The sequence below is a fragment of the Telmatherina bonti genome (assembly GCF_933228915.1).
Source record: "Telmatherina bonti genome assembly, chromosome: 2".
In the NCBI taxonomy this organism is placed as follows: domain Eukaryota; kingdom Metazoa; phylum Chordata; class Actinopteri; order Atheriniformes; family Telmatherinidae; genus Telmatherina; species Telmatherina bonti.
Window position 1 is genome coordinate 33,527,537 of NC_136620.1, and position 27,693 is coordinate 33,555,229.

Consider the following 27,693-nt stretch of genomic DNA (forward strand, 5'->3'; position numbering starts at 1 on the left):
CAATCTACTGTCCCTTATGTGGTTTTACACCTAAACAGTAAAATTTCATTAAATATGATTATATTACACGTTTTATTACATGAAGCCCAAATTCACCTAAAATGTAGAATCTGAGTTATACTTTTTTTTCTTTAAAATTGAAAAACATGTTGTGTATATTTAACACATTTTGCGTTCTGTGCATTTATATTGGATGATAAAATAAGTGAGCATAGTCTGCACCCTAATCTAGACGGTGTAATTACAGTGTAATTACAGAAAAAAAATTTTTTTTTAAATTTCATTAAATTCACACGTTAAAATCTAATTAAATATTTTTTGACAGACCAAGCCCAAAAGTGATGTAAAGTCCCACTTATGTATATCAAATTACATATTTATTCACTGTCAAGGTTGAAACTCCACACAAGTTAAACTGACCAGAGCGCATGCGCCACGCTGCCTAGTAGGCGGGGCTACAAAGTGGGCCGACCCGGCCTACCATAGACAAGTGCGTGTGTGTGTGTGTGTACGTGTGCGCGCGCGCGTTTGTGTGTGTGCGTTCGTCTCAGCGGAACACGAAACGTGTCTTCTCAGCAAAGACACACACACTAACGTGAGACGTGCTAACTAACGATTGCTCCACGATTGAAAGTTTTGTTTTCGTTGCTTTGAGGTTTTGTTTTCCATTTTATACTATGTATAATTAAACATTTCTCGTGTAAAACGCGGTATTTATTGGACAAGAGAAGCCGACTCCGTTTCTACTAAAGACTGTCCGTTCCTCCTCCCCTCCATGAAGCGCTGCGATGCCCTCTGATTTTATATCCCTCCTTAGCTCGGATATCGACCTCAATTCCCCCAAATCTCTATACTCTAAAGGTAAGGTTTTATTTAATAAAGGTTACTATGAAGTCATCAATCAATCAATCCATTGTTCGTTGGAGAAACTAAATGAATGTCTTCATGGCTCACGTTAAGCTGCTAGCTAGCCTTGGTTAGCTTCTTTTTTTTTTTTTGCTCTTAGCAAGACTAGCTAGCGTAGTTAAGTGGGCTGCGTTTGGTTTGCGCCTAATCTACCAAACTACCTGGCTGATTATTGTCACAGGTTACATGTGTGGAAGAGCGTGATACGTCAAAGGACGATTCTTTTTATGTAGGGTCATATCAGCGTGATGAATTTGAAATTTGACCTGATTGCCAGCATCATGACAGGTAGACACATGCTAACTTAGCCACAGCTACGTGAGGTCGCCTTCTAGCCCCCACATTGTTCAGCGGGTTTAACATACTGAAGTCCTGCTTGGATTCTGCAGTGGGGTGCTTGTATCTGTGTGTGTTACTGTCTCAGTGAATATATAAAAGTAGTTCGTTGTTGCTGTGTATTTCTCTTTGTTGATGGACAGTCTATTTTGGTTTGTTTGGGTTCGTGCCAGTTATTCTCTTCACGTTATCTCGTTTCACAGAAAAGTATGCAGCTATTGGCACTTCAGAGTCGGTACAAAGGCCCCCCGCCAGTCCCTAAATGCCTTTCTATTTCTAATACCACTGGACACGTGTCAGGCAACTGCTATGTTATTATTAGGAGGGCGTAGCTGATGATCCCAGCGCAGGACTCTTCATCTCATTGTGTGATTAGCTGGGTCTGTAGGTGTGTCAAGGCATTTAGCACAACTTTTTCTCTTGAGGGTTTCGATTCTGTTGATCATTGAATCAACTTTGTGTGCAACATTGCTGTACTGTAGGAGTTTCTCAGTATTGGAAGTTATCATGCTGTAGTATATTTTTTAGGTGCATGTGTGTGGTCAAAAAGAAAGTTATGTGGAAAGTAAGTGAAAGTAATTGGCTCCGTTCACACCAGAAAGATGGACACATTGTTTAATTAAAGTCTTGTGTAGAGGCCATTTATGTGTTTTTGTTTTCTTTTGTGGCTGTTATGGAAGTTAAATTATTTTTTGTATTTATATTTTCCCATTAATAAGTAATGTTAAACATTTAGTGAATTTGCATTTTGATGAGATTAGAATTCATTTTTTGAACAAATGCAATTATTTTACAGTAGAGCCATATTCTGCCACTGTTTAGCCTGCTGTTCCCACTTTTATTTACAATGTATGTAATATATATGGGTATCAGCAACAGAAAGATTTGCTCTATGACCCTGAGATTCTTAGGTGAGACTGTCATATGGTTTCACTATACAACATGACTGTTTATTTATATCTGTTACTCAGTATGAGTACGTGTTGGAATTAGGTAGCTGAAATGTTCAGCAAAAATCTGGAGAGACATCAGGTTTGTTAGACTGTATGTGTCAGGAGAGACTATTCTGGACTGTAATGCATTGCTTTATACACTTAGTTTTACTTGTTCACATAAAAGTAGGCTGCAGAACTTCTAAGATCAAGTTTTGCAATGTTTGGCCATAAGTCTGTTTTTCCAGTATAATAAAGCTGATTACTCACATGTTTTCATTTATACGATTAGCTACACCAGCAAACAAATAACCAGATAGTCGGATATTTGGCTTCAGTCATAGTTTAGACACAACAATGAGAGCATGCAGAGATAAAGATTATAATAACATAAGCTGTCAAGCACATTTAAAGAGAAATAAATTCACAGAATGTGAATTTTTACATTAAAAAGAAAATGCAGCCCTTTCCTATTGCAATATGTGGCTATGTTGATGCTTATGTGCAGATCCCGGTCAGTGTGTCTCTTCATAACACCACTATTCTACATTTGAAGAAATCTAATATAACTAATTTCCAATATAAATATTAACCTCCAAGGTGACAAGACTTCCCTTAAAGGAAGGTTATAAAATGAACACATTTTTGTTTACTTTGGAGTCAAAAGTTGCATTGAGTTACAATTTTACATATATAGTATACAGTTATGCTTTTACAGTTGCCAATCCTCACTATTAGCTTTTTAATTTTTGTTTCCACAATTTATTTTTCTCATAATGACACTATTTGTCATTTTGAATTCAGTTTTTTAGTTCAATAAGTGATTATTTACTAACAGACAGTGTATTTATACATATTCTGGCTTTTGTGCCTTGGACAAGCAATATTTATCAAAATTAACTTACTGTATATTGTTTGTATAGGCTTATATTGTATGTATTTCACCCTAGATGTGTATGCATTATACCTTTTTGAAGTGGATGCTGCTGTAATGTGAATGTTATCTTGTTTGTATGAAGAGGCTGCAGGTCACTCACCAGCAATGAATTGCTGTGTGTTTTGTTTGTTTTGTTTCGTTTATAAGTGATCAGAGAAATTATGTGAGGCAAATGGTGATTTTTCCAGTATACATATATGCATAACCTCTATATAAATGGGCCTTAGAAAGATAGTGTGAGTAAATGTTATGCTTGAGCAGGTTTCACCTCTTATTAAGCATTGTTCAGCCTCCCCTTTTAGGGGAAAACAGCTGAGGTAAAGGTTCTGATAGATGGGTTGGGCCTAGGAGTCACTAGATGGAGACTTCTCTCCCAGCCTCCTTAGTTGGATATTAGTACCCTGACATTAAATCCATTGAGCACTTTGGAGGTGTGGGAGCCAAGGTTTGTGAGTGAAAGATGATCCCTGAGCTCAGGCTCGCTGTGACTTCTCTGCATTGGAGTTTTAGAAACCCATGTTTTCATATTATAGTATTTTTGCTGTGTCTTATTGGTAGTCTCAGGAATATATGAAGTAATCTGTATACAAGTACTGTATTGTAAGTATCGGCGACTCTTGGTTTTGTCAGGGCTGTTGTTTTAATGCTTTTCACTGTCTTGGAAGAAACAGATCAATGTAGAAAATGATCTGCTTCATAATAGAGTGAAACTTTGTCTTTGTTTGAAAGATCAGTCCCTCCTGGACTGAGTTTTACCTTCAACCCATCAACATTTGAACATAATCTTAAAATCCTACTCACAGTTAGGTTTTTGGAAGGTCGCACATCTATCCAAGTTATCTCTGGAGTGGTAACAACTTTCTACTGGTAGATTTTCTTTGTTTTTTTCAGGAAACAATAGCTGACTCATCCAAGATAGATAGATACTATCCTCTCATTTCATCAGTCAGTCTAAATGACCCATTACTGAAAAAGAAATAATATTTTAAATATTTTAAATATTCAGCATGATGTATATGTATTTTTCTGTTTGTGTTTAGTTATGTCTGGTAGGGTTTCCTCAGTAACCCCTGCCTTAGATGATACACAACATAAACAGTTTAATTAATGATTAATTTCCTGGGTGGTAAGTGGTTTCAGAATCCTTGTTCAGTCTGTGGATTATCCAGAGGAAATTAAATTATTCTTGTTTGATGTTGTTTTTCAAAGGTAGAGAAAATACAACCCCGTTCACCTTACCTCGTGGTATTTTTGGCGAAGCACAAATCTCTGAGATTAACGATTCAAAAACTAAAGGATTACATCCAAAACTGCAAAGCAGACATTAGGAAGTATTGGTGAAACAGCCCTGAGGGGAAATTGGTTTTCATTGTCACAGCTAAAAAAACAAAAAATAAAACAGGTCATCTGTCTTCTCTTTGTATTTTGAGTAAACGGTTACATGCACATGATAATGTTTAAGTTATAACTTCGCCTGTAAAGTTATTTTGTTGGTGTATTGTACATTAGCCAAAAAATAAGGATTTAATTGAAAACAAGCGATTCTGATATATTTTCCACCTCTTGAAATAATTTCAACTCAGAGAGCCAAAAATGGCATTCTTTGTGGTTTGACTGCACTGAGTAACTCCTTTGTCTGTACTCTGGCTTGAGCATATTGTTTTGTGTTCAAAAACGTAATTTAGGCAGCCATTGTTTGGCACAGAGATAAATTCTTGGGCTGACTTTTTATCATTTTTTTATATTTCCAACTAAAATGTCTATTCATGTTACGGCCCATCGTAACCCCGAGCCAGCTGCAAAGAGCAGAAATGGTCCGATGCCCTTGCCATTTGGCAGAACCTCTAAGGCATGTGTAATGTGAGCACTGGATAACTATAAGATGATGTAATTTAATTGTTCCCATTGTATGCTAAAGTCAGACTTCTGCCTTGCTAAGTAATGTGTTGAAGCTCTGGCATACACTCTAATAAATTTATTGATCGCTGCATACAAACTTAGACATATTGTGTTTTTGAAGCCGGTTAAAGTAAACTCCTCTCTAAACCACTTCTCTACTGTTCCTTGTTTCATCATGTTTTGTATCATAATTTTAATGTCCTCAAAATAAAGTAATTGGTTTGATTAAAGCTCAGCATGTTGAGTCCCAGCTTTAATATGTTAAATTCAGTCATGAAAAAACACTTAACTGCTTTTTAATCTTGCCTCTTCTTGTACCCTACAGTGATTATAGCAAAGCAGGGGAATTCTCCCCCTTGGACTAAAGATAATTGATTTGGGTTTTGTGGGTGTTTTTTGTGTTTGTGTGTGGATAAACGTTTATTTTCACTGTCACTGTTTTTCTATCGTAATTTTCTGTCATTTTGCAGTCGTTACTATTCATCTCTAAAATCAGATCAGTGAAACAAATAGGGCTGGGTATCATTCAAAATTTTTCGATACTGGTACCGGTACTGATACCTTCACTTCAATACCGGTTCATCAACGATACTTTTTTCGATACTTAACAAAAATAAAATTACACATTATCAATAAATTCTGAGTTTTATTTTTCAGCTTTGGCTTTCTCACACTCAAAAATCAGTTTTCCAACATCAATTTAAATGCAAATTTTTTGTGCAAAAGAACAGTTGCAAACAAGTTACAAAGCAGCATCTGGTGCTCATTGCTGCAGACTAAACACCCTCAAATTTTAGTGAGGCTTTACTTAGCAATTCTTTTTCAGGAAAATTAACATGTCTGCTTTCTCAGGTAGGAGACATGCACGCTCCAGGCTGATGGTGTCCCCAGCAGTAGAGAATGTACGCTCTGAGGGTGTGGATGATGCTTGCACACACAGATACCTAGTTGCCAAGTTTGATAATATTGGCAAAGTATCCCTCACATTCCACCACCAGGTTACTGGATTCACTGAGGTTAGGGTGGATGGCAGATCCCTGTAATGCTGTATTTCTCTCTGAATTGTCTGTGCAGTGGTTAGAGTATCCTCTTGTCTCCTTTCAACTGCCATGTCCTCGTCAGCAAATAGCTCCTCAAGGGCAGAGAGCTTTGGCTTCTTCTGGAAACAAAAAAAAAAAAAGGAAAAAAAAGAGAAGCAAAAGACAATCAGCCTTGGTGTCAGTCAATTTCCTTAAAATAATAAATGGGGGAATTATATATATATAACATTATGTATATATATATATATATATATATATATATTATATATATATATATATATATATATATATATATATACACACATACACATACATACACACATTCATGCTATATTACCACTGTTGCTACTGCAGCTGTACAGTCTTCATCAGAGGAGTCATCATTAACATGGTCACCAGCAATGGTGTCTTCAAGGTTCTGTTTCAAGTTCTAGGCTTGGACCCTGGTCTTTACACCCTCATTCTGTATTCAATAGATTATATGAGTCATATACACTGATATACTACAATGGAAGAGGAAAGGAATACAACCAACAACAATAAACACCTGTTGTGAGGTTCTGCTCATGAGCTCCTCCTCCAATCTGGTCCACACTCCATCGGCCACTTTAGACTTGAATCTCGGGTCTAAGGCTGTGCCCTCCTCTAAGAACTGCTTGATGCTCTCATCCTGCACAGCAAAAACATGCTATAGTAGTTATGTCTGTTTGAGTATATTTAATGAAAACAACAGAGAAATCAGAATTTTGTTACACACTTGGTATCGTTTTGAGAGGTCTTCCCAGATCTTCTCCTTTATGGACCGTGTAAAGGAAGAGTCCTCATCAGTGACTGTAAAGTGCTGCTGGAGCTTCCCCAAGATGGGTAGAATCTGGCCCAGAGTTGGACTCCTTTCAGCAGAGATGCAGATGGTTGACGTATAGAGGACCTTCATAACTTTGACAAACTGTTCTGCTTTTCTGTAATCGTCATCAGAAAGTCTCTCCAGTCTGAAAAAAGTACACATTGTTTTTTGTAGCTACAGCCTTTTGAGCACTTTAGCTTACATTGAAAATGGAATAAGGTAATATCAATGTACTTCCTTATCTACAATACCTGTCCTTCTCCATTGGTTTTTTTAAACGAGGGTCCATGGAAGCTGCCTGGATAGCAGGGAACTGCTCCAGAAATCGCTCCACCATCAGAAACAAGCTGTTCCACCTGTTCTTCACATCCAGAATGACAGCATGTTGTGGAAGACCTAGAGAGAGCATGTGTTTGGTTGTCAAATAGGTTGTCTTTGTGTAGTAGTAGTAGTAGTTCAATAACTGATTTAGCCATGGAATTTTGCTCCAACTTTAGTCTGTTTCCATTTCCAGACTTACCGAGAAGATGCTGCTTCTCTTTTAGGACAGGTTTAGCCAAGCTACACCTCTTTAACCACACCACCATAGCTCTGATCCTTCCTGCCCACCTGGAGACTGCTGGTATAGTGTACAATTTTTGAGCAGCAATGTTTAGAGTATGAGCAAAGCAGCCAATTTTTCGAATGCTCATTTTTTTTACTGCTACATCCATATTAGCTGCATTGTCTACAGTAATGGCAACAACTTTTTCCTTGATATTAAATTCATCAAGAATATCCCCTATTTCCTCAGCTATTACAGCCCCTGTCTGTGATGTGTAGACTGCCCTGGTATGCAGGATTTTCTCCTTCATGGCACCCTCTCTCACGTAGTGGACTGAAACAGTCAGGTAGTGGTCCTGTGCCACACTGGTCCAGCCATCTGCAGTCACAGCTACATCCCTGACGTCTTGCAATTCTGTCTTGACATTTCCCTTCTCTACTGCATACCATGCAGGTATGAGTGTATTTGACAGAGTGTCTCTGCTGGGGGACTGATATCTGGGGTTTAGGGCCCTTATCATCTCCCTAAATTGAAATTGGAACACAAAACATCAATGATCGTATGGTTGTATTATTATTACTGCTTACTATAAAAGTAAAAAAAAAACCAAAAAAAAACATTATCTAAGCTGTAGCTGAGAGATAACTAATCAACAATAGCTTTTGAGGCTTACTTACCTCCACCATGGAGCCTCCACTGTGGAAAAAGGCAGCAAACCTTTAACAATAAAGTTTGTAACTGCCCTGTGGCACTCATCTTGTTTTTCTTTGGACAGTTTTCCTTTTTCAGCCAGTGTGAAAGGATTCACATTGGCTGGCCTTGTCTTCCTCCCACCATGGTGAACTGGATCAGCAGTTTCTGTGAGGAGAAAATAAACAACACACCTAAAATAAGATGTACTCTTCAACCAATCGACCGACCTAACAGATAACCTCTAATAAAGATGCTAATATCAGTCACTGTCGTTCATTTGTTAGCTTTCTAGCTCAATAGCCATAAAATAAAGCTACACAACAATATATCCAGAACGTGATAAAGTAACATTTTAGTCATCTCGGTGCATCTTTTTAGTTGCAGTAACGTTAACGTAAGTAAACAAACATAACGTTGGCCCAATTTTGCTAAACGTTAACTTACCTGTTGAAATCCCAGACACAGCGCCGTCGTCGGTCCGCTCGGGTAAAACGGGGTCCGGTGGTGCAAGTTTTGGAGGCCCCCCAGTCTCTTCAACGTCCTCAGGCGGACTTGAATGATGTGAGGACGACGCATGCGGTCCACTCTTCTTGCAGTCAAACACGGAGCAACTTTCTGCCCTTAAATTGATTCCGTGCACATTCAAATGCTTCATCAAATTCGTCGTGTTACCAGCCTTAACAACTATTTGTTTTTGGCAAATATTGCACCGCGCACTGTTGGCATCAATCTTGCTAAAATGGAGCCACACTTTTGACCTGGGAGGCATTTTTTCCCTGCTTTGATAACACACGCGCTATAGTTAGCAACACAAATACACGTGAACCTTGTTGTGGGCGTAACCACACGGTATTGTCTCTATGTGCCCGAACCACATGTGGCATTACAGCCAATCATCGGCAGCATTGTCAGCTCTCGTTCCTGTTATTAACCCTTAAAGGCACCGAAACTTGGCACCGACAGACACATCATATTTTGATACTGTTTAGTATCGAAGTTTTTCGGTCGGTGTAATAAAAGAACCAAAGTTCGGTACCCAGCCCTAGAAACAAAACATAAATGTCATATATTAATGTTATTTTCTGACTGATGCGCTTTAAATAATTTGTTTTGTTAACTCATTTTCTGCAGCATTGAAGAGGATTTTCACTGCCTCTTCTGTTTTTTGTAGGTAACTCACTTGAATTAGGCAAACTACCTTGTATATGTTGATGTTGTGGTTATGTACTTAATTTTGAAGCTATGTGTAACAGCCCTGGTTGGATCATTAAGAAAAGGGAGAGTTAATTGACTTGTAAGAACCAATTTGATGGATTTGCTGCAGAAAAATGGAGATTGAAAGTGCCAATACCAGTAATCTTAAACATTATCTCTCCATCCATTGCCCACTTGGTGCACCATCAGGACAAAAAACTGTAACTGCAGGTTTCTCTCGGCAACTGGCTATTGTCAAAAGTTTCAAGCAAGTAACCACAAAAACGTAAGGATATCTGATGACTCACTCACTAACAGTTTAGTGCATTAAAAACCAGTGTGTAGACAATTCAAGAGTTTAACACTCAGTGTGAATTACCTGGAAACTGCAATCCCCATGGCACTAGCCACAGCTTAGTTTGTATAGAAAGACTGTTTTACATAGTGCTCACTCCCTGGGCAGGGCTCATAAATAAATTCAAAACTCTTAGTGCAATCTAAACTTTGCATTCACACACACAGACAAGTTTTGTGATTTATGTGAAGTTTATCGACTGATTTTAAAAAGAAAGTAAGACAGATGCGTACCAAAACTAAATGGGCTCTTACTTTAGCCACTCTGGTCTGCTCACTCTCCAGTATCTCTAGACTTGTCCTAATGGGTTTTGTTGTCTGTTGGTAACAGTGAACCTGCAAGTTTGGCACACCCTGCTGTAGCTTTGCTTTTGAGAAGGAACATTGTGACTTTAATGGTTAATGAATTTAAGGTTATTAGTGTTTAATTTCTTTCAATGTGACATGTTTTGGATGGGGTGGGGGCATCCTGTTCACAATGTTCTACCATGGTCTTTATTCTTCCACACTCATGATTGTAGACACGTTGCATGGCTTGAAAGGTTATCTGGAAATTCCCTACAGACATTATAAAATGCTTCTTGTAACATATTTTGTAAATCACATATGCATGATTTGATGTATACATTTATGTATGATGAAAATTTTTCAGTTTTAAAAACTGTGTCCACCTGACTAAATAGGTTATGAAGTTTGTTTTTGATTAACTTTTTTAAGTGGAAAATTTTTTTTAAGGGCTTCTGTCTATGACTGACTGAATATTTAACTTTTTATAGGAGAAAAAATTAAATATTAAATCATAGTTTCTCTTGTTGTACTCTGTTAATGGTCCCTTACCGAAAAAACACTCCATGTAAAGGGCATTACATACAAGAGGCAACCACCAAGCAGCAGTGTTTGGTTACATTAAAATTATTTTCAAAGACAAGTGAAAAGGGAGCCACAACCGAAACAGAGAAAATATGTGGGATCTGGGAGAAACCCAGACAAGTTCTCAAACTTAAACTCCATAATTATCCTTTCAGAAACCAAATCAAAAACAGGACTACTGGTGATTCCCAATGCAAAAGCAAAGAAACAAATAGAGCTGAAGTAGTGCTGATGTTGGTGGCAGCCAGGACACTGCCCCCTAATGGCTTCATACCAACAGATGTCCCTCCAGCCAAACACTGAAGAGGAAAATGGATCAAGTTTATAATCTTACACACACAAACTGCTTCAGGCTGACAGAGGCACATGTGTGCACACCTGAATACTGAGCAAGGGACACATATCGCCTCTACTCAACGCCTCAGACCCAGCGCCAGTGCAAAAGTTTTCTTTTTGTTGTGGAATACACCCATTGGTGGTGTTTAAAATTCCTAGAGAAGTAATACATCGGGTGCTCCACCCCATCAGTACCACCCTGCATGAGAACAGCACCAGCATTACTTGCATCCGCCTCAAGCTTGAGAGGTGTCTCAAAGTGCGGCAAGGACGGGCAAGTGAGTCGAGGGCTTTTCGAAAGCATACCTGCAGTCGGTTGACCTGACAGTCTTCCGTTTCTGGCTCAACAGATCAGTGGAGGAAGCAGCAACAGTGGAGAAGTTTTTACAAAACTGGTAATAACTGGCCATGCCAAGGAACCCTTGCAGCTCAAGCCTAAAAGAAGGTACCGGGAACTGTGAAATCGCCTGTTTTTATACAGTTTGACCTAACCGTTGCCCAATACCTTCTCCAAGTAGACCATAAAAGCGCAACCAAACTCGCACTTTGACAGGTTTCCAGTCAGGTTTGCCTCAGTTAGTTTCTGACACACTCTTCTCAATTCTTTGATGTCCTCTTCCCAGCACCTAGAATACTAAACAATATCAAGAAGCAAGTCACACACCAGAACCCCTGAAAACACCTTGTAGATATCTCTCTTGCTCTTCAAAAGGATTTGCCAGTACCCTTTCAACAGGTCAAGCTTTGTCGCAGAAGCAGTAGAGCCACTACGGTCCACACAATTGTCTGTCCATGGTAAGGGATAGATGGCATTCCAGCTAAGCGACTGTGTAAACTTTTCTAAAGTCTTTAGGAAAAAGACAAACTGTGAATGATAAGGTTTTTTTTCATCACTTGCCAGCTTTCATGCACAGCAAGGGCTCAAGACAATCAGCCAAGACATGATCAAAAGATGCATTAACTGCAGGAACAGGACACAAAGGATAAGAACGGGGTGTTTGAGCCGGTTTTCCAGATACCTGACACACATGCCAATACTGCCCATTTTACAATACATTAAAATGCAAATTAGTCCGAAACCCCTCCAGCCAATCAATGAAGAGGAAAATAAAACAGATGTGCTCAATAACATCCTTCATTGGTCAACATACACAGTAACACACTTGCACTCACTAATGACACATTTTGATAAGGTTACTCTATGTCATCGACTCTGGGCATGACCCTCCCCATCTGGATAACATGATGAACAGTCACTGCTGATATTTTTCATGCAGCATCTTTCTGTCGGAGTAGTGCGTCATGTTTCTGCTGGTCCAAATGTTGTGCAAGCCTATGAACAATGACAATACTTGTTCGTTCAACTGCTGCTGTACAAATGGGTTTCTTGCAGATTTTAACATGCCATCAGTAGGCTGGCATCATGCATAGAACTCCTGCAAGAAAAGGGTTTTAGTTAGTACTGAGGTCATGTTGTGTTGCCAGTCAGTCTCTAATACATTCAGCAACAAAGACTCAATTTCTTCACTCCATGGACAGCAGACAAAGATGGAAGAGTGTAGTGGGGTTATGTATATTTTGCTTTTGTCAAGATTATTCACATCTAGGCTAATAAACCATTTTCCAGAAGGATGCTTTCGATTATTTTTCTTAACATTTGTGTAAATGTTGGGTTTTTGCCCTTGAGATTATGCTGTAGTCTGTAAAGACATTCACTACAAACTAGGGGTGGAAAATCAAATATTAGGATTTTTTGCTTCACAATTTTAAAATTGATTTCTTTTTTTCAAATAAACATAATCATTATAATTTTTTTTTTTTAATTTATCTTTCTCCTTGTCTTCTTGGGCATTAGGTTGTGTTGTTTTTACCCAAATTGAAATGAAGAAAAATGACTAGCAAAAAAAAGTTTTCTACTTTTGTGAGAATCGCAATTTAAATTAAATCGGCACCCAAAAAAATCAGAATCAAATTGAATCGGTACAAATGCATATAGTCACAGCTCTACTACAAACTATTCGTCTCAAACGCTTTCAGGTTTTTATTTTCACAGGGTTTTCAGTTCCTTATTATGCTGTGAGAAATGTTTGTTATTTTTATGCATATGTATAAAATTAATCTTTTAATCTGATGTGGTCTTTTCGGCTCTCCTGTCATGAGATTTTGTGCAGCTATTAGGAGGCCTAATAAGCTACGAATAAGCAGTATAACATGTCAGCTTAATCTAAAAAGCTTTTTTTTTTCTTTTCTTCTTCTTCTAGTCTGTGTTAACAGTGTAGCTCTCTGTTTGGTCGTCCCTCAACCACATGGTTGACGTCACAAAAGTGCAAGATCATGTGTCCTGTCAGCTTCATCATTCTGCTGTTACAAAGTGTCAAATGACTACTACACATGCGGTGTTGCTGCCTCTGCAAAGCTGAAATATCCATGTCTGGGTGTTGATAGGTGCCTGTTTCTTAGCAGCCAGACTACCTGCTGATGTGTTTATCTGCAATCAAATGTGATTTATTCCTATGTTGGAAGTTGGATATTTCTACAAGGAATCATATTACCAACTAATATCATAATGCCTCTTCAGGTTTTATTTCACCTAACCATATGGGACACTAATTTAGTTTGTCCTAAGTCTGAGTTAAATGGTGGTTAGCTGCAGAATTGCTGCTCCAGGATTGCTTTTACTCATGATAGAAAATAAGTAATCTAAACCAATCTGAATGTGACATAGATTATTGATTTTGTGAAATACATTAGTCGTTGTAGCTTAATTTTGAGTTTGCAATTAAAGTTGCCTTTTGGATCCCTTCATGTCCCGTGTTCTAAATGGGAGCATAATGTTTCCTTTGGCTTTTAGTTGTGTAACCAGCATTGTAGGTTTACAGGGGCAGATGTTTTTTTCTATTAAAAAAAAGAAAAAGAAAAAAACACTGCAGACACTGACTCGAAGGCTAATTATAGCATCCAACAGCATACGGTCATGGTCTCTAGTGGCAGTTTTTTCTTTTGTTTGGTTGTTTTTAATAAATAGTCTGACTTATGTTTTTCAGAAACTAATGTATGGTTTGCTGCTCACCCTTTATGGCAGAGTCGGTATATGACCTCCTCCCCAAAGAACTCCAGCTCCAGCCGTCGTCCACCCAGACAGACCCAGCCACCATGAGCCAGAAGAGTGGGGGAGAGGCGGGACCTCCCCCCTCGGCAGCCTTGGCCTCAGGTGAGCTACCTGCTCAGCCTACGAAAACCATGATCTGGGATCAGTTTCCCTGTTTAAAAACAACAACAACAAAAAAACAAAGCCATTTCCCAAGTTGAGTTGTGTGTCTGGGGGCAACTTCACCCTTTTCAGCTTCCTTGGCAATGTAAATGGCTTACTTAGATTCTGATAGTATGGTGTTTTGTATGAGCGTTAAATCTGCTGGCATGGCAATTCATGATTACATTTGCGGACGTGCCATGAGACTACAGTGGCACTATTTTAATCTTTGAGACAGAGAATGAAATCCACTTTTACAGCTGGATGTCAGCTATGTTTGAATGGATTTTTTCATTGTTATTCAGGCTTACAGCTAAACTTATCTGTTGGACGGTTATTTTTAAATCACTATAAGGTCCTGCTTTTCCTAGTTTTTGATGCAGTCCGTGTCATCATTTAGCATCCTATACAGTACGTTTAGTTGACATTGCCAGTACATCAACCACCAATTTGTTAACTGCTTTTGAGGGGACTTGGAGGTGATAACTGCAACGTGATTGGATAAAAATGTGTCTTGGAGCCCCAGTTTACTCAGTTATGGGTCTGTTACTAAACATCTGACAGCACACTGAGCATAAAAAAAGAATTTAGCAAATGAAACCCTAACTGAACCCAATCAGCCCTGTATTTCTTGAGATGTACTGATGTTTTGAACGGGAGTCCAGAGGCATTTTGAAGTCAGCGTCCCCAGTGGCCATCAGCAGTATTGATATTAAAATCATTTGAAAGTTGTTGCCAATTTAAGCTTTTTAAATTATAAGTTCATGTACAAAGTTTTTTCATCTTAACAGTAGAAGGGAAGATATCATCTCCAAAGAGTCTGGATTCTCATTAGATTCACAAGTTTATAATGACAAGAGAATGCATCTTGCCAGGATTCAAGCTATCTGTGGCCAAAGCACAAAACAATGAAACCAGTTGGCATCCTATACTGGTCGCCATGGATGAATTTTATGTGTCATGACAAAGTGGTTCCATATGGTTCCATTTCATTCTTCTGATTGGTTGACTTTAACAGACCTTTTCTCAGAGGTTTTTGTTGTGATTCTGCTGTATATTCGCTTCAGGGAAGAGACCATTCTTCTGTGTACTTTAGGTTTTAATACTCAAAAATGTCTGCAGCTTTTAATCTAACCAGTTTCCTGTTTCAAAACTAAAATAATTTAATTTATTAATGGAAAACAATGCAACAAATAAATTATAAGCTGAGCTTATTTGGTTAACTATTCTATTCTGTGATAGTGACCGTGTGACTATAATTCACCATCCTTTGGCTACAATGTAAAAATAAACTAAAATGAATAAAAATGTATTTACAAATTGTAATATGTAATAGCAAGACATGCTGAGTTTGCATTAACAGCATGCCGACATACCAGAGAGCTTGTCCTTTCTCATTTCATTCATTTATTTTTTCCAGCTGCACCTTTTTTATGCTTGTGCTTAAGGTGTTTTGGCACCTGGCTTTTAGGCGGTTAAGAAATACATGATGTTGACCTTGCTTCAGATACAGTGTTACCACTACTGCTGAACCTGGTACTGTCCTTTGGCTTAAGCTGACATCTCAGTCTTCCCTTATTTTATTCCTTTATTTTGTGTTCCACATTTTGCTAATGCATTGTGGTTATGTAATTTTCTCAGTATGATGCGCTTCTTTATTTCACTGAAGCTCTTTGATAACATGGGATCTTTTGTAATAGCAATTTTTCAATAACATTGTAAAGTAGAAAATGGCTTTTGAATGGCTACAATGCCTAAAGCTGAAATGCACGTTTTATGTTCACCTGGTCCAATATACACTCATAAAACCTTAGGCTCCTTTTTCAGCTAAATGAATAATTAACTGTCATCTTTATAGGCAGGTGAACGGTACAGTAATAACAAAGGTTCTGTTTCTTAGTGGAACTGTGAAGTTGCCCTTAGCAACCATTTGATTGTCTTGTAAAAAAAAATAAAAATCTCTTACCAAGAAAAAATAAATATGGTCTGATCTTGGATCATGGTTTAGGACGACACACATCAGCTGCAACTGTGAGAGATTCTCCTCTATATTTTCATGTAAAGAGCAAACTTAACTGGTCAGCAGTCATGTTGGAGGGAGCGCTTTTGTTCACGCGACCTTTTCACTGTCCTGTCTGACCAAGCTGGCCCTAAGCAGCGCTGATCAAAAGCAGGACGACTGTAATGTCCTTCGCGTCATCATTAACCAAATAAACATGCTTTTAAGTGTTTATAAATGAAAAACTTTAAAAGTTCCTCCTTCCTTCAGTATATATTAACTCATCCAATTTACTGATTGACAGAAGTTGAGTCTTGAATGATCAGCTCTCTTGTTGCTCATTGGCTGTCTCGTTTTTATTGCAGGAAGTTCCCTCTGAGGCAGAGTGTCTGCATATAAAATGGTCTGCAGTTCACTGCTCCATAGGTCAGAGGCTTGTTTATTCTGTCTCCATGGCTACGCTCAGTCCCAACCAAATCTTCCAATTGGCATGCGCAAACTACTGTTTTCTACTGAATGCACATTGCACAAAACTGTAATGTAACCCTGGCAAATTTAATTTGGCGCCACATTATCAGCTTGCAAATTTGGCTGTACAAGAAAGTTTGACCAGATTTTGTTGTGTTTCTTTCTGGCAATGTGTATGTAACAATTTGTAGCTTGCTTTTGTTTTTGTAAACAAAGCATGTCAGTTTTGTCACATTGATTTTTAATTGAGAGGTTTTTTGTAGGAATCAAAACATTGTGGGACCTATAGTACCCTTCTCAACTTTAACTTCAGTTTATTTGATCAATGCTTGACCGCTCTCGCATGCACAGTGAGAGCATTTAACCCACAACAGTCTATTGAAATTAGAGTTGGGAAGAGGGGAAATCAATATCAAATCATGCACAAATTCAGCTGCTTGAATGGGACTGCTAGCCTGCTCTGTGCTGAACATCTGTTCTAACTTTATTTGTATATACTACTACAGATGCCACCTCTTCCACCTCCAGCCCTTCGGCCTCCTCTTCCCTGTCCATGGGAGCTCCATCCACTGGCCCCTCCACCTCATCCTCAGATCATCTCACGGTTGCCCAGCATCTCCACTCTGGCGGAGGGGATGGAGCTGGAGCTTCAGAGATGCAAGGTATGGAGGCTGCGGGATCTGCCCCCAGCAGAGGCAACAGTGGAGCGAACAACACGGCAGGGGATGTAGGGTCAGGAGTGTTGTCAGGGCTAGGTGTGCAGCAGCTTCAGAACACCCCATCAAAACGAAGGCCTGTTTTGAGCATATCTCCTCCACCTGAGGACCTGTTTGATGACAGCCAAATGTCTTGCCAAGAGGAACCCACCATATCCGGCGCACCAGGTCCAGACTCGGAGCACAGCAGTAGTATGTGGGCTGATGAGTCCGTCTCCAACTTCAGCTTAATCAGCTCCATCTCCTACAATGACAACACAGAGGTGCCACGCAAGTCTAGAAAACGCACCCCTCGTCAGCGGCCTGGCCCCAAGCCAGCTCCTCCAGAGGACAGCATGGACGTGTTTGATGCTGACAGCGCCAAGGCTCCTCATTACGTCCTATCCCAACTGGGCACAGACAAGACCAGCCCCATGACCAGGTGAGGTGATGCTTGTCCAAAGCTTATTCTGTTATGTAGCTGGACGTTCTATGATTACATTTGCAGGAATAAAATCAAAGTAATTTAATGTTTTTGTTGTTGTTTTTTTTTATGTTTTGTGGGAATTTTATTCTGGTATTTCTGATTTCTTTTTTTTTTTTTCTTGCCCTGCAGCTCTCTTGAGTCAGGGACGGCAGTAAAAGGTGGGTCATTGTCTGCTCAGTTCCCCCAACGAAGTGATGGGAAGGAGCTAAAGATCCTGGTGCAGCCAGAAACCCAACACAGAGCTCGCTATCTGACCGAGGGCAGCAGAGGTTCTGTAAAAGATAGAACACAGCAGGGATTCCCAACCATCAAGGTTTGACCACAAGGGCGCCCACCCATGTCTTAAAAAGAGAATAGTCTCTCAACTATCAAAAAATATTCATTCTATCCGTGAACATATTTCATCTGAGTAACTACAAGCATGATTTAACAGCAAGTAAATATGTAATATGTTATTTTTTTAACAAATAAACCAAATTTGGAAATGTAACTGTTGTTTGTAGATGGGGTTTTAGAAGTGAAAGACCCTGCCTCGGATAAATTTATTCATCTTCGATGGGTCTGCTCAAAATTTCCATAACTGTATTAATGTCCTTTTTTCTTTTTTCTCTCCTCAGCTGGAAGGTGTTAGCGAACCAGTCATGCTTCAGGTGTTTGTAGCAAATGATGCAGGCAGAGTGAAGCCTCATGGTTTCTACCAGGCATGCAGAGTGACGGGACGTAACACCACCGCCTGCAAGGAGGTGGACATAGAAGGCACCACGGTTATAGAGATCCCTCTGGAGCCCAGCAGTGACATGAAGCTTGCGTAAGAGTGGTTTTTATGATGATTAATTAAAGAAAGGTTCCCATTTACACCGCTGGTATTTATTTCCATCTTCCCGGTTTGTTTCTGCAGAGTGGACTGTGTAGGAATTTTGAAGCTGCGTAATGCAGACGTTGAAGCTCGTATTGGCGTGGCAGGATCCAAAAAGAAGAGCACACGTGCCAGGCTGGCCTTCAGAGTTAACATCCCTCAGTCTGATGGATCGGTGCTAACTTTACAGGTCCCCTCATCACCCATCCTCTGCAGTAAGTAATGCAAGCAGGTTCACAAAAAATATAACTTTTGGTTCAGCCGGACAATACATGTAGACTGATTTTCCATTCTTTGACTTTGTTACTATCTAGCGCAGCCAGCCGGGGTGCCAGAGATCCTGAAGAAGAGTCTTCACAGTGGCTCAGTGAGAGGAGGAGAGGAGGTTTTTATCATCGGGAAAAACTTCCTCAAAGGAACCAAAGTTATTTTTCAGGAGAACATTGCAGGTGCTGGGACAGTTTCACGTTGTCTTTGCATTTTATTGCCATTTTGTGGGTTTCTGCGTGTAAATATTTGATGAAAGGTAGAGTAAAAATATTTTTCTGTTGACTTTGCAGATGATAATTCATGGCAAGCTGAGGCAAAGATTGACATGGACCTTTTTCATCAGGTAAAAGCATGTCAGTGTGTGTCCCGTTTGCTTTCCTTTTGAAACATAAGCTGTTCTGTCAGACCGGTCACCAGCATTTCATGTGATCTTTAATGTTTTCCAGAATCATCTAATAGTGACGGTCCCTCCGTTCCACAACCAGTCGATCACTTCTCCTGTGTCTGTGGGAATTTATGTGATGACCAATGCTGGTAGATCACATGACGCCCAGCCCTTTACCTACACTCCTGACTCAGGTACAGCAACTACCTCATGCGTAGAAGTGTCCAAGTTTACAATTTTCTGCTTTTATGGAGTTGATCTTTACGAAATGAATCCATTAAGACCTGAGGTGCGCTCTGGACGTGGTTACAACCACGTTCATGTGGTGCTTCGCATTGAAATCGGTTCACAGTAGTTTGAATTTGCTGAATTGGTTAAATACATTAATGATATAAACTACAAACTTAAGCTCTAAATTGCCTGAACTGTACCATTTTAAAGGAATGAGAAGCATATGATGGTGTAAAAGTATTAAGTTTCCTTCTGGGACAGAACGTTGTCTGCAGCTCTTAAAAGGATGAACATTCCAGCTAACAGAGAAGAACATAAATATCTGTGGACTATACTTCAGCGGATATGCAAATCCAAGTTAGAAGAAGGAAAGATTACTTGCATGTGGAATCAGGTAACATCAGCCACAGTGCAGCTTTTTCCTGAGAGGAAAAAACAGAATCAGGAGAGACCAGAGTTCCCCAGAAAACAAAGAGCTGTGTAAGAGAAGAACAATGAATTTACTATTTGCTGTACATGTGAGACTGAGCGATTTACCATATCGCCACAAAACAGATGGTTTTAATCATACTTAGAAGCTTTCTTTCTCAGTTAAAAACACGTTGAGCTTATTAAACTTCAAGTTCAGCCTCGCAAATGTTTCCCTCTTTTATGCTTTTGACATACTACCAAACATCACTAAGGCCAGTGCTTTTAGGTGTAGGAACTCCAGCTATTTAAAACAGGACTGTGAGCTCTCTGACCATGATGTGTGAGAGTGATCAAACAGCTGACACTTTAGTTGGATAAATACAGAAATTTGTTGGTGCTTGGCCGGGGTATTAACAGACAGGTCTGAAGAGCTGTTGTACTTGTGACATCACCTTGGTGGGATTAACATAGAGACAAATAAAGCCCAGCAGTGTGTGAGCTATTTTGTTTTTATGTTTTCTGTCATGGGTTGTTAGTCTTTGGCTCAGCACCTGCTGATTTGGTTTGGTGTGGATGTGTGTGTTTACATCGTCTACTGTCATAAACAGAATAATACTCTCCGGGTTTGTATGTTTGTAAACAGCGGGGGGTGAACTTGTCACATACATCAAGTTCAATGTACAAACTTCTGTTTTGCCTTGTCATGCATTCACACCTGCTTATGTTTACATTCTTCACCCTAGCTGATAATTCAAGTGTCCAGACAATAAAAACTGAAGGACCCTCCCTCGTCAAGACCTGCATATTTGATAGCCAGATGAAATCTATGTCCGCTGAGCAACCCGACTGCTCTGGCCAACCATCCAAACGGCAAGAGGACACACCTATGGAGGTTACAAGCAATCCACAACCTACAGATGTCTTCAAAGTAAGTTTGCTTTGAACTGAGAGAAATGAATAAATAATACATTATGAATGCAAGTGGTAACAGCTTTGCTTCCTCTCCTGTCCAGCCCTCCACTGATCCACTCATCTCAGTGCAGCAGACCCTGGAGCTCAGCTCTAGTCCACATCCAGCTGGAGAATCCTTTCAGAGCCCAATGCCCCTACAGCCTGAAGATGTGGAGCTTTCCCAGGCACCCCCTGTCTTCCCTAGTTTAGAGTCTCTTAGCACCATACAAAAGCAAGACATTAGCTCCACAAGCTCCTTCCCAGTGTCAGGAGATACCACAATCCCTCCAGTAACACCTGATGTCCCACAGCAGTTCCTCAGAGACCCTCAGGAAAGCTTATCTCCAGAGAGTTCTGATAATAGTGGAAGGATTGTGGTTGTAGCCATGCCTAATATGGCAGCTCCCTCTCAGCCACAGCCTCAGCAATCACAGGTTACCTTGTTTCCTCAGGAAGGGGTGGCTCAACTCGAGAGGGCAGTGAGAGAGCTACAGGCTGGAAGTAACACTGCTTTCCAGCAGGTGCTAGAGGCAGCTGTAGTCCAGCAACAGCTGAACTCTGTGCTTTATAGTCCCACACCCTCTGCAGACACCCTCCAACAGCATGTCCAAGAGAACATGAATAGCCTGAGGTTGGGAACCACAGATAATTCGCTATCAGCGCAGCAGCAGCTGCAGATCCAACAGCAGCAGCAACAACAAATGCAGCAGCAGTTTCAACATCAGCAACTGCAACAGCAACAAATCCTGGAGAATCTTCAGCAGCAACAACAACAGCAGCAACAAGTCCTGAACAGTATGCAGATCCAACAGCAACTTGTATTACAGCCCCAAGACCAACAGCAACTCCAGCAACAGCAGATCATGGAGAATATTCAACAGCAACAACAGCAGCTGCAACAAAATCAGCAAGTCCTTAACAACATTCAGCTTCAGGATCAGCAACAACAAAACCAGATTCTTAGCAATTTACAACAACATCAGCTACAACAGCAGCAGCAGCAGAATCAAGCTTTGAACAGCTTACAACAGCAACAGCTGCAAGAGCAGGTCTTGGAAAATTTACAGCAGCGCTTACAAGCCGAGTTGCTTCAACCCCAGATCCACTCCTCTGCCCAGGCACAGCAGCCAGTTTCCCTCCTGCAACAGGCTGGAGAGCTGCTTACCATTCAGACCAGCTTCCCAACACAGCCTCCATCCCACACATCGCCCCCACAGCAACTCTTTCAATCCCCCAGACCCCTGGCTGAGACCCAGAGCTCCCAACAGCAAGTCCAGGCTGCCTTGCTCCAAAATACGCTCGGTGTCCTCACAAGTGGCAGCCTCAGCTCAGAGCAGCAGTCCACCGGGTCCACCCTGTACCTGTCCCCAAACCCGCAGTCCCAGCAGCAGCTGGCATTCATCTCCTCCATGGAAACGTCTAGCAGCCAGCCTCAACCTGTTCCAATGTTTCAGAGCCAACCCCAAGGTCAGCTTACCCAGCTGCAGCAGCAGAGCACGCCAATGGAGCAGCAGCAGTCTCAACAGCAGAACCCGCCGCAGCCACAACAGCTTTCAATGGGCCAGCAAGGCTCCTTATTCCAAACCATCCCAAACCACTCCCAGACAAACCCCGTTCCCCAGACCCAAATCTCACAGCCTCAGCAAACAAGTCTTCTTCTCTGTACCACAGATCTTAACCCACAGACTATTCTCTTCAGCACCCAGACCCAAGGTGCTCCCTCTATGGCAGGCATTGGTGTCGGAATCTCCCAGACAGACTCGACAGAGCCCATGTCCTTCCAAGACCAGAGCTCTTCAGGGAGCAACTCAACATCTACTGGGAACCAACAGCAGAGCATATTCCAGGAACAGCAGCCAATGCAAGTGACCCCGAGCTCCAGCCAAGTCCCAGGCAGTCAACCTGTGAAACTGTTCATACCACAGACATCTCTGTCCAATTTGCAGAACACCGTCGGCTCACAGGAGCTGAACAACCAGGCTCCGGCTCCTACTGCAACCATCTTTGTGGTGCAGGGTGGTGTTGGTGTGGTTGCCAACCCTGGTCAGCAGCCCCCAGAGCAGCTTTTCCAGACGACAGTGGGTGGCAGTGTGGCCCCACAAGGACAGGCCAACCTGTTTGTTTTTGGCATCCAGAACGGTAAGAGGATTTTGGCGTTGTTCATGTTGTAAGTAAGCAGTAATGCTCTTTTTTTTTTTTCTTTTTTTTTTTTTTTTTAAGCCTTTGTTGCTTTTGTGTTGTACTTGTTTAATTTCTTTTTGTTTTGTCTACTTCCCAGATTCACCTCAGCTGCTCAATTCTTCTGGACCCACCCTGCCAGCCCAGAACCAGGCCCAGAACTCTGGTCACATGCAGCCTCTCCTGGATCAGCCCATGGCTCAAGCTGCCTCCACCATGCACAGCAACTTGCAGAATACCCTTCAGGCACATATGCAAACCGGCCTAGAGAACGTAATGCAGTCTAACACGCCAACAGCTCTACAGTCCAGTTTACAGGCATCCATAGAAACAAGCCTGCAAACCCCCATGCAGACCAATATACAGACACAAATCCAAAATCAGTTACAGGCGTCTATATCTGCAACATCTAGCATGGATAAAATTGAGGACCTACTAGAAAGCCTGCAAAAGCAGTAAGTAATAGTCGGACCATGTGGCACTGAGAGGAAATGGAGATATATATGTAGCTGAAAGTTTTCCTTCCTAAATATAAATGTAAAAAGAATAACTCAATCAAAAAAAAAAAAAAAATACTAAACAGACTGATGAGTTGGTTTTTGTGCCAACACCACAAAACATAGAAAATCTACAATGGTTAAGAATGAAATTTGCTTTTACTCAAAGTCCAAATTATAAGTTCATGAAACATTGTTTGTAATATATTTATCATGACCCACAGCCTCCATCCGTTACCAGTAAATTGATAAATTCTCCTTTGTCTTTACTCCTCTTGCAGGATCAGAGAGGCCGGTACAGCTTTTATCTCATTAGTCTAAAAAATGCCGTGTTTTTTTTTTTTGTCTGAGTGCTTTTAGTAATGTGGGTCTGCAAGATGGTGACAGTGAAAACCTCCCAGGTTTGTTGGAGAAACTGGAAAGGGATGAAAAATGTCAACAACAGGAAAAAAACTTGATGCAGAATAGTTTATAAGAGCAGACGCAGGAGACAGAACAGTCAGTTATGGCGTGAATATCAGATTGCACAGAAGTAGCCTGAATCTCATGTTGTGAGTGTATAAACTGCAAGCTTTCATTTCGTTTTCAGAGGCAGGTGCTGCGAGTTGTTTTATCACGTGGAGCGACGTTTAAAGGAGGAGATTCTCTGGCATTGAAACTGCTTGATCTACACTTCTTTTGCCATGGAGAAATTCTCAGTGATGCAATTGATCAAACCTTGTGTTTGCACGTCAACAGCTTCTGTAAAATCTACTCTAAGAGTACAGATTACTAAAATATAATTCTTTGTAGAATAATGTAGGGATGTTTTGGAGATTGTCGGCGTTTGAAGACGGATGAGAGTTAAACAATGCCATGAGCTCCACTCCACAAAAATATAAGGAAACTGCTCACCAACATGTGATATCACGATAATCAGTTGTTGCAAGAGATTGTCCCAAATGCAGAATAAGGAGAGAATATTACACACTCCCAAATGACGTTTAGCCTGATTAGATTTTTTTTTTTTTTAAATGTAAAAAAAAAAAAGAAAAAAAAGGCTCGGCCTTTGTTTTAGCACTTCCCAGTGTTTTCACGGTTGGGCCTCATCGCTGGGTGTGCTGAAGCTTTCCTGGTAAATTTTTTAAAATAGCTTTCAGTTATGTAGTGTGTGCATTTTTATTTTAAAGAAGTTGGTAACCTTTACCAATTATATGTGGATAGAAAGAAACTTTCCACTGAAAATGGAGTATTGTGTGGTTTTATAAACATTTTATCTCAAGCACTTTAATAACCTCTTTTGTGTAACCTGCTACTTATATCCATCCACGGCTCTGTGATGAATTTGTACTCAGAAACGTCCAATTAAAATATAAGAAAAGAAAAAAAAACCAAACAAAAAGCAGCCGTCTTTGTAATGTTAAATACATCCTAACCGAGCATTTTTACATTTTCTCATGTCAGATTATTTTTGAGGTCAAGACTTTGTATAGAGTGTCGGCACACGGTTGGATCCCTCCTTGTATTCAGTCCCAGTGGTCCAGTCCAGTCAAGTCTGTCCGAAAGCAGCCATTCCCACAAAAGCATTGTCATTTCTCAGTGTTTGAGTGGTAAGCAGGCATTTTGTTTCATATGTTGACTAGGCATCTAAAATACTTATTTAGTTATTGCATTGAAATGAAGGATTTTCATGACTTTTTATTGTGTACTGATTCTTGCTCAGTCCATCACTGGGGACTGTTTTACCTGGTCTTGTTTAGGTTTTTGTCCCGCTGCTGGTGGTGTTGTGTGCAGATTGGCACCAGATGAAGTTGGCATCCAGTACTTGGCCCTTTTATCTGTTGTGAACATGGGCTCATTCATCAGTTAAATCTGGTACATAAAGGCTGCTGTTGTGATGCTATGCGTGGTGCTACGTGCAGGAGTGATGGATACTTCTGTTATGTTAGAGGATTTAAACTATGAACAGCACTGGCATCGCTTGTTTGTTTTGCAGCACGGTTGAATCTACAGAGCTGGTCGTTCTTGTTCTGGGGTCAGACTGGAGTGCACCCAAGCATACCATAGCTCCTGTTGTGATTGTCGCCATTTGTCTCGTACTTGTCCTTGCAAATGCCCTCATAATGTTTACTCATTTGTACTAAATTATGCAGCTCTCACATGGAAAGCAATTCAGTTTGCTGTTTTACAAGATTTACAAGAGACATGTAGAGGTACTTTCTGTCATGGATTAGTTTCTCATTACCATTTCCACCAAGTTGATGCTTTGTTTTTAAAGCAGCATGGCACTGCTTTGCTTTCCATATCCAACAGTAGCCAATTTGGCGTTACCAAAAAGACAATTTTTGAGAATAATTCAAATTTTAGAATAGCGTTGCTCATGGATGCATCTGTTTACATTTTCATAGTCACACTCTCGTCCTGCAGCTATTAGTGATCCATTTTAAAGTAACTTATCTTTTTTAGAATTTTGTATCCATGTATCAAAATGTAGAGTATTTTTGTAAAAAAAAAAAAAAAAAAAAGCTTTTTGGTTTTTGCTCATAGCACATAAAATATCATGTTGGTGTCTTTTTTTTTTTTTCTTTTTTTTTTTTTCTTTCTTTCTTTTTTGAGATGAAGCGTAGGTTTACTGTGAAGTCTATGACCGGAACATAAAATACTATCCGAGTGGGACATCAAGCAGAACTTAACTATATCTATATGATGTTCAATCTACCCCAACTATATACATAACGAGTGGACTGGCCTTCTTGTCTTCTTTTGTTTTGTTTTGTGCATCTCAAATGGCACTTTGACTCATCCACTCACTGTAGATCAGGTTAGAGTGCAGTTGTGACATTTCCAAGCATTCCGCTCCTCAGTTGGGGGAGAATAAAGAGCACATGGTGATCTGGAAGAAGTGCAGAACGGTTATGCCTCTCAAAGCCATACCAACACAGAAAGCCAACCTGTGACTTCAGTTTCATGAATGTAAATTTTACCTCATGGTGTGGACACAGCTTGATCTACATCTAACATCGGACCAATTACAGTTTGAGAGATCATATATTCTGAGGCAGATGTGGTGGATGGGGTGGCACCGGCTTTGAGATTTGTGTTTCTGTACATTTGTCAACTTTTTTTTTATTATTATTATTATTTTTACCCCCATGGATTATGATGTAAATTCATGTCCAGCACTCTCTTTTTCAAATGATCCAGTATGGTCAAGTCTGACTCTTTGAATAGCCACTTCCACCTGGGAGGAAAAAGATACCCTTTGTTAAATATTGATTTAATGGTGGCAAAGAGAGCACACAAATCTTTGCATTATAACGTCTTTGTCCTTCAGTCATGTAAATGAATATCCATGTATATTTAAATGTGAAATATACTGCAGGGGTCTCTTGAATTTTAATTGTGATGCTTTCAACAGAACTTTGTGTGCCTTGATAACTTAACCGTTGCTCTGCTGTGTTTACTGGTGTCCCTTTTGTGTCATTGCTCCTTGTCCTTTTTTTTTTTTTTTTTTAAACTCTGTAGGACCATGTAACATCTGGACACATCACAGCAATTTCATTTAGATTCCTCAACACAAGCGTGACTCATACCAATATGTTTTAGCGTTCACGTTTTCTCAATCTGTTGCAGGATGACAGTCATATTACTCCCAACACGTGCAACCTCACCAGTGAATTGCCACCTTATTTGTAGTTTTCTACTGAAAATGTTTTTCATGCCTCATGAGATTTGTACATATGAGGTAAAAGGGACGAGACAGTGTCGATTGTTTTATGGAGAACTTTGTGTTGATGTGCTTGTCAACATTATTGTTGCTGTGAAGTGCTTGATCAAAAGGGGCAACCATGATAAAAAATTAACTGTTAATTGCCAATAGTGTGAGCTGTATCTTGTGTGTAATCAGTTTGCTCAGTTTTCCTAGTTCGCTTTCTATTTCACATCCTCCAGACAGTTCTGTTGTATCAGTTTAATGTAGCTTGAGCTTTAGTATCTAGCCTTAAGACCCTGCAGTAGGGATAAAGGTAAACCCCAGCGTGTTATAAATCTGAACTATTAACATGTACTTTGCCTTTGTCTGGACATTTGTATACTCTTCTGTTTATATCTGTAATCCTGCTGCTACATTAAATGAGTTAATAAAAATCTAA

At 40.1% G+C, this 27,693-nt stretch overlaps 1 protein-coding gene across 2 annotated transcripts; it reads left to right on the forward strand.

Moving 5' to 3' along the window:
• The first annotated feature begins 594 nt into the window (after window positions 1–594).
• On the forward strand, window positions 595–27,659 carry LOC306764405 (nuclear factor of activated T-cells 5-like). Of its 2 annotated transcripts, none has more exons than XM_079251570.1 (12): window positions 595–861; window positions 13,968–14,096; window positions 17,109–17,739; window positions 17,914–18,097; window positions 18,402–18,592; window positions 18,683–18,855; window positions 18,955–19,089; window positions 19,201–19,253; window positions 19,357–19,489; window positions 20,681–20,865; window positions 20,951–23,027; window positions 23,167–27,659. In XM_079251570.1, the coding sequence occupies exons 1-12, from the start codon at window positions 789–791 to the stop codon at window positions 23,523–23,525; spliced, it is 4,323 nt and encodes a 1,440-aa protein (XP_079107696.1). In that variant the 5' UTR covers window positions 595–788; the 3' UTR covers window positions 23,526–27,659. The 2 variants fall into 2 exon arrangements, with proteins under 2 accessions (XP_079107696.1, XP_079107697.1); XM_079251571.1 differs by lacking the exon at window positions 595–861 and adding an exon at window positions 16,500–16,560 and having other exon boundaries at window positions 14,032–14,096.
• The last annotated feature ends 34 nt before the right edge of the window (window positions 27,660–27,693 follow it).

Bases quoted from the DNA above. Each gene is read 5' to 3' on its own strand.
- LOC306764405 (XM_079251570.1), top strand. From the start codon at position 789: ATGCCCTCTGATTTTATATCCCTCCTTAGCTCGGATATCGACCTCAAT. The intron at 862-13,967 runs GTAAGGTTTTAT...CCTTTATGGCAG, and splicing joins CAAATCTCTATACTCTAAAG to AGTCGGTATATGACCTCCTC. The intron at 20,866-20,950 runs GTAAGTTTGCTT...TCTCCTGTCCAG, and splicing joins AACCTACAGATGTCTTCAAA to CCCTCCACTGATCCACTCAT.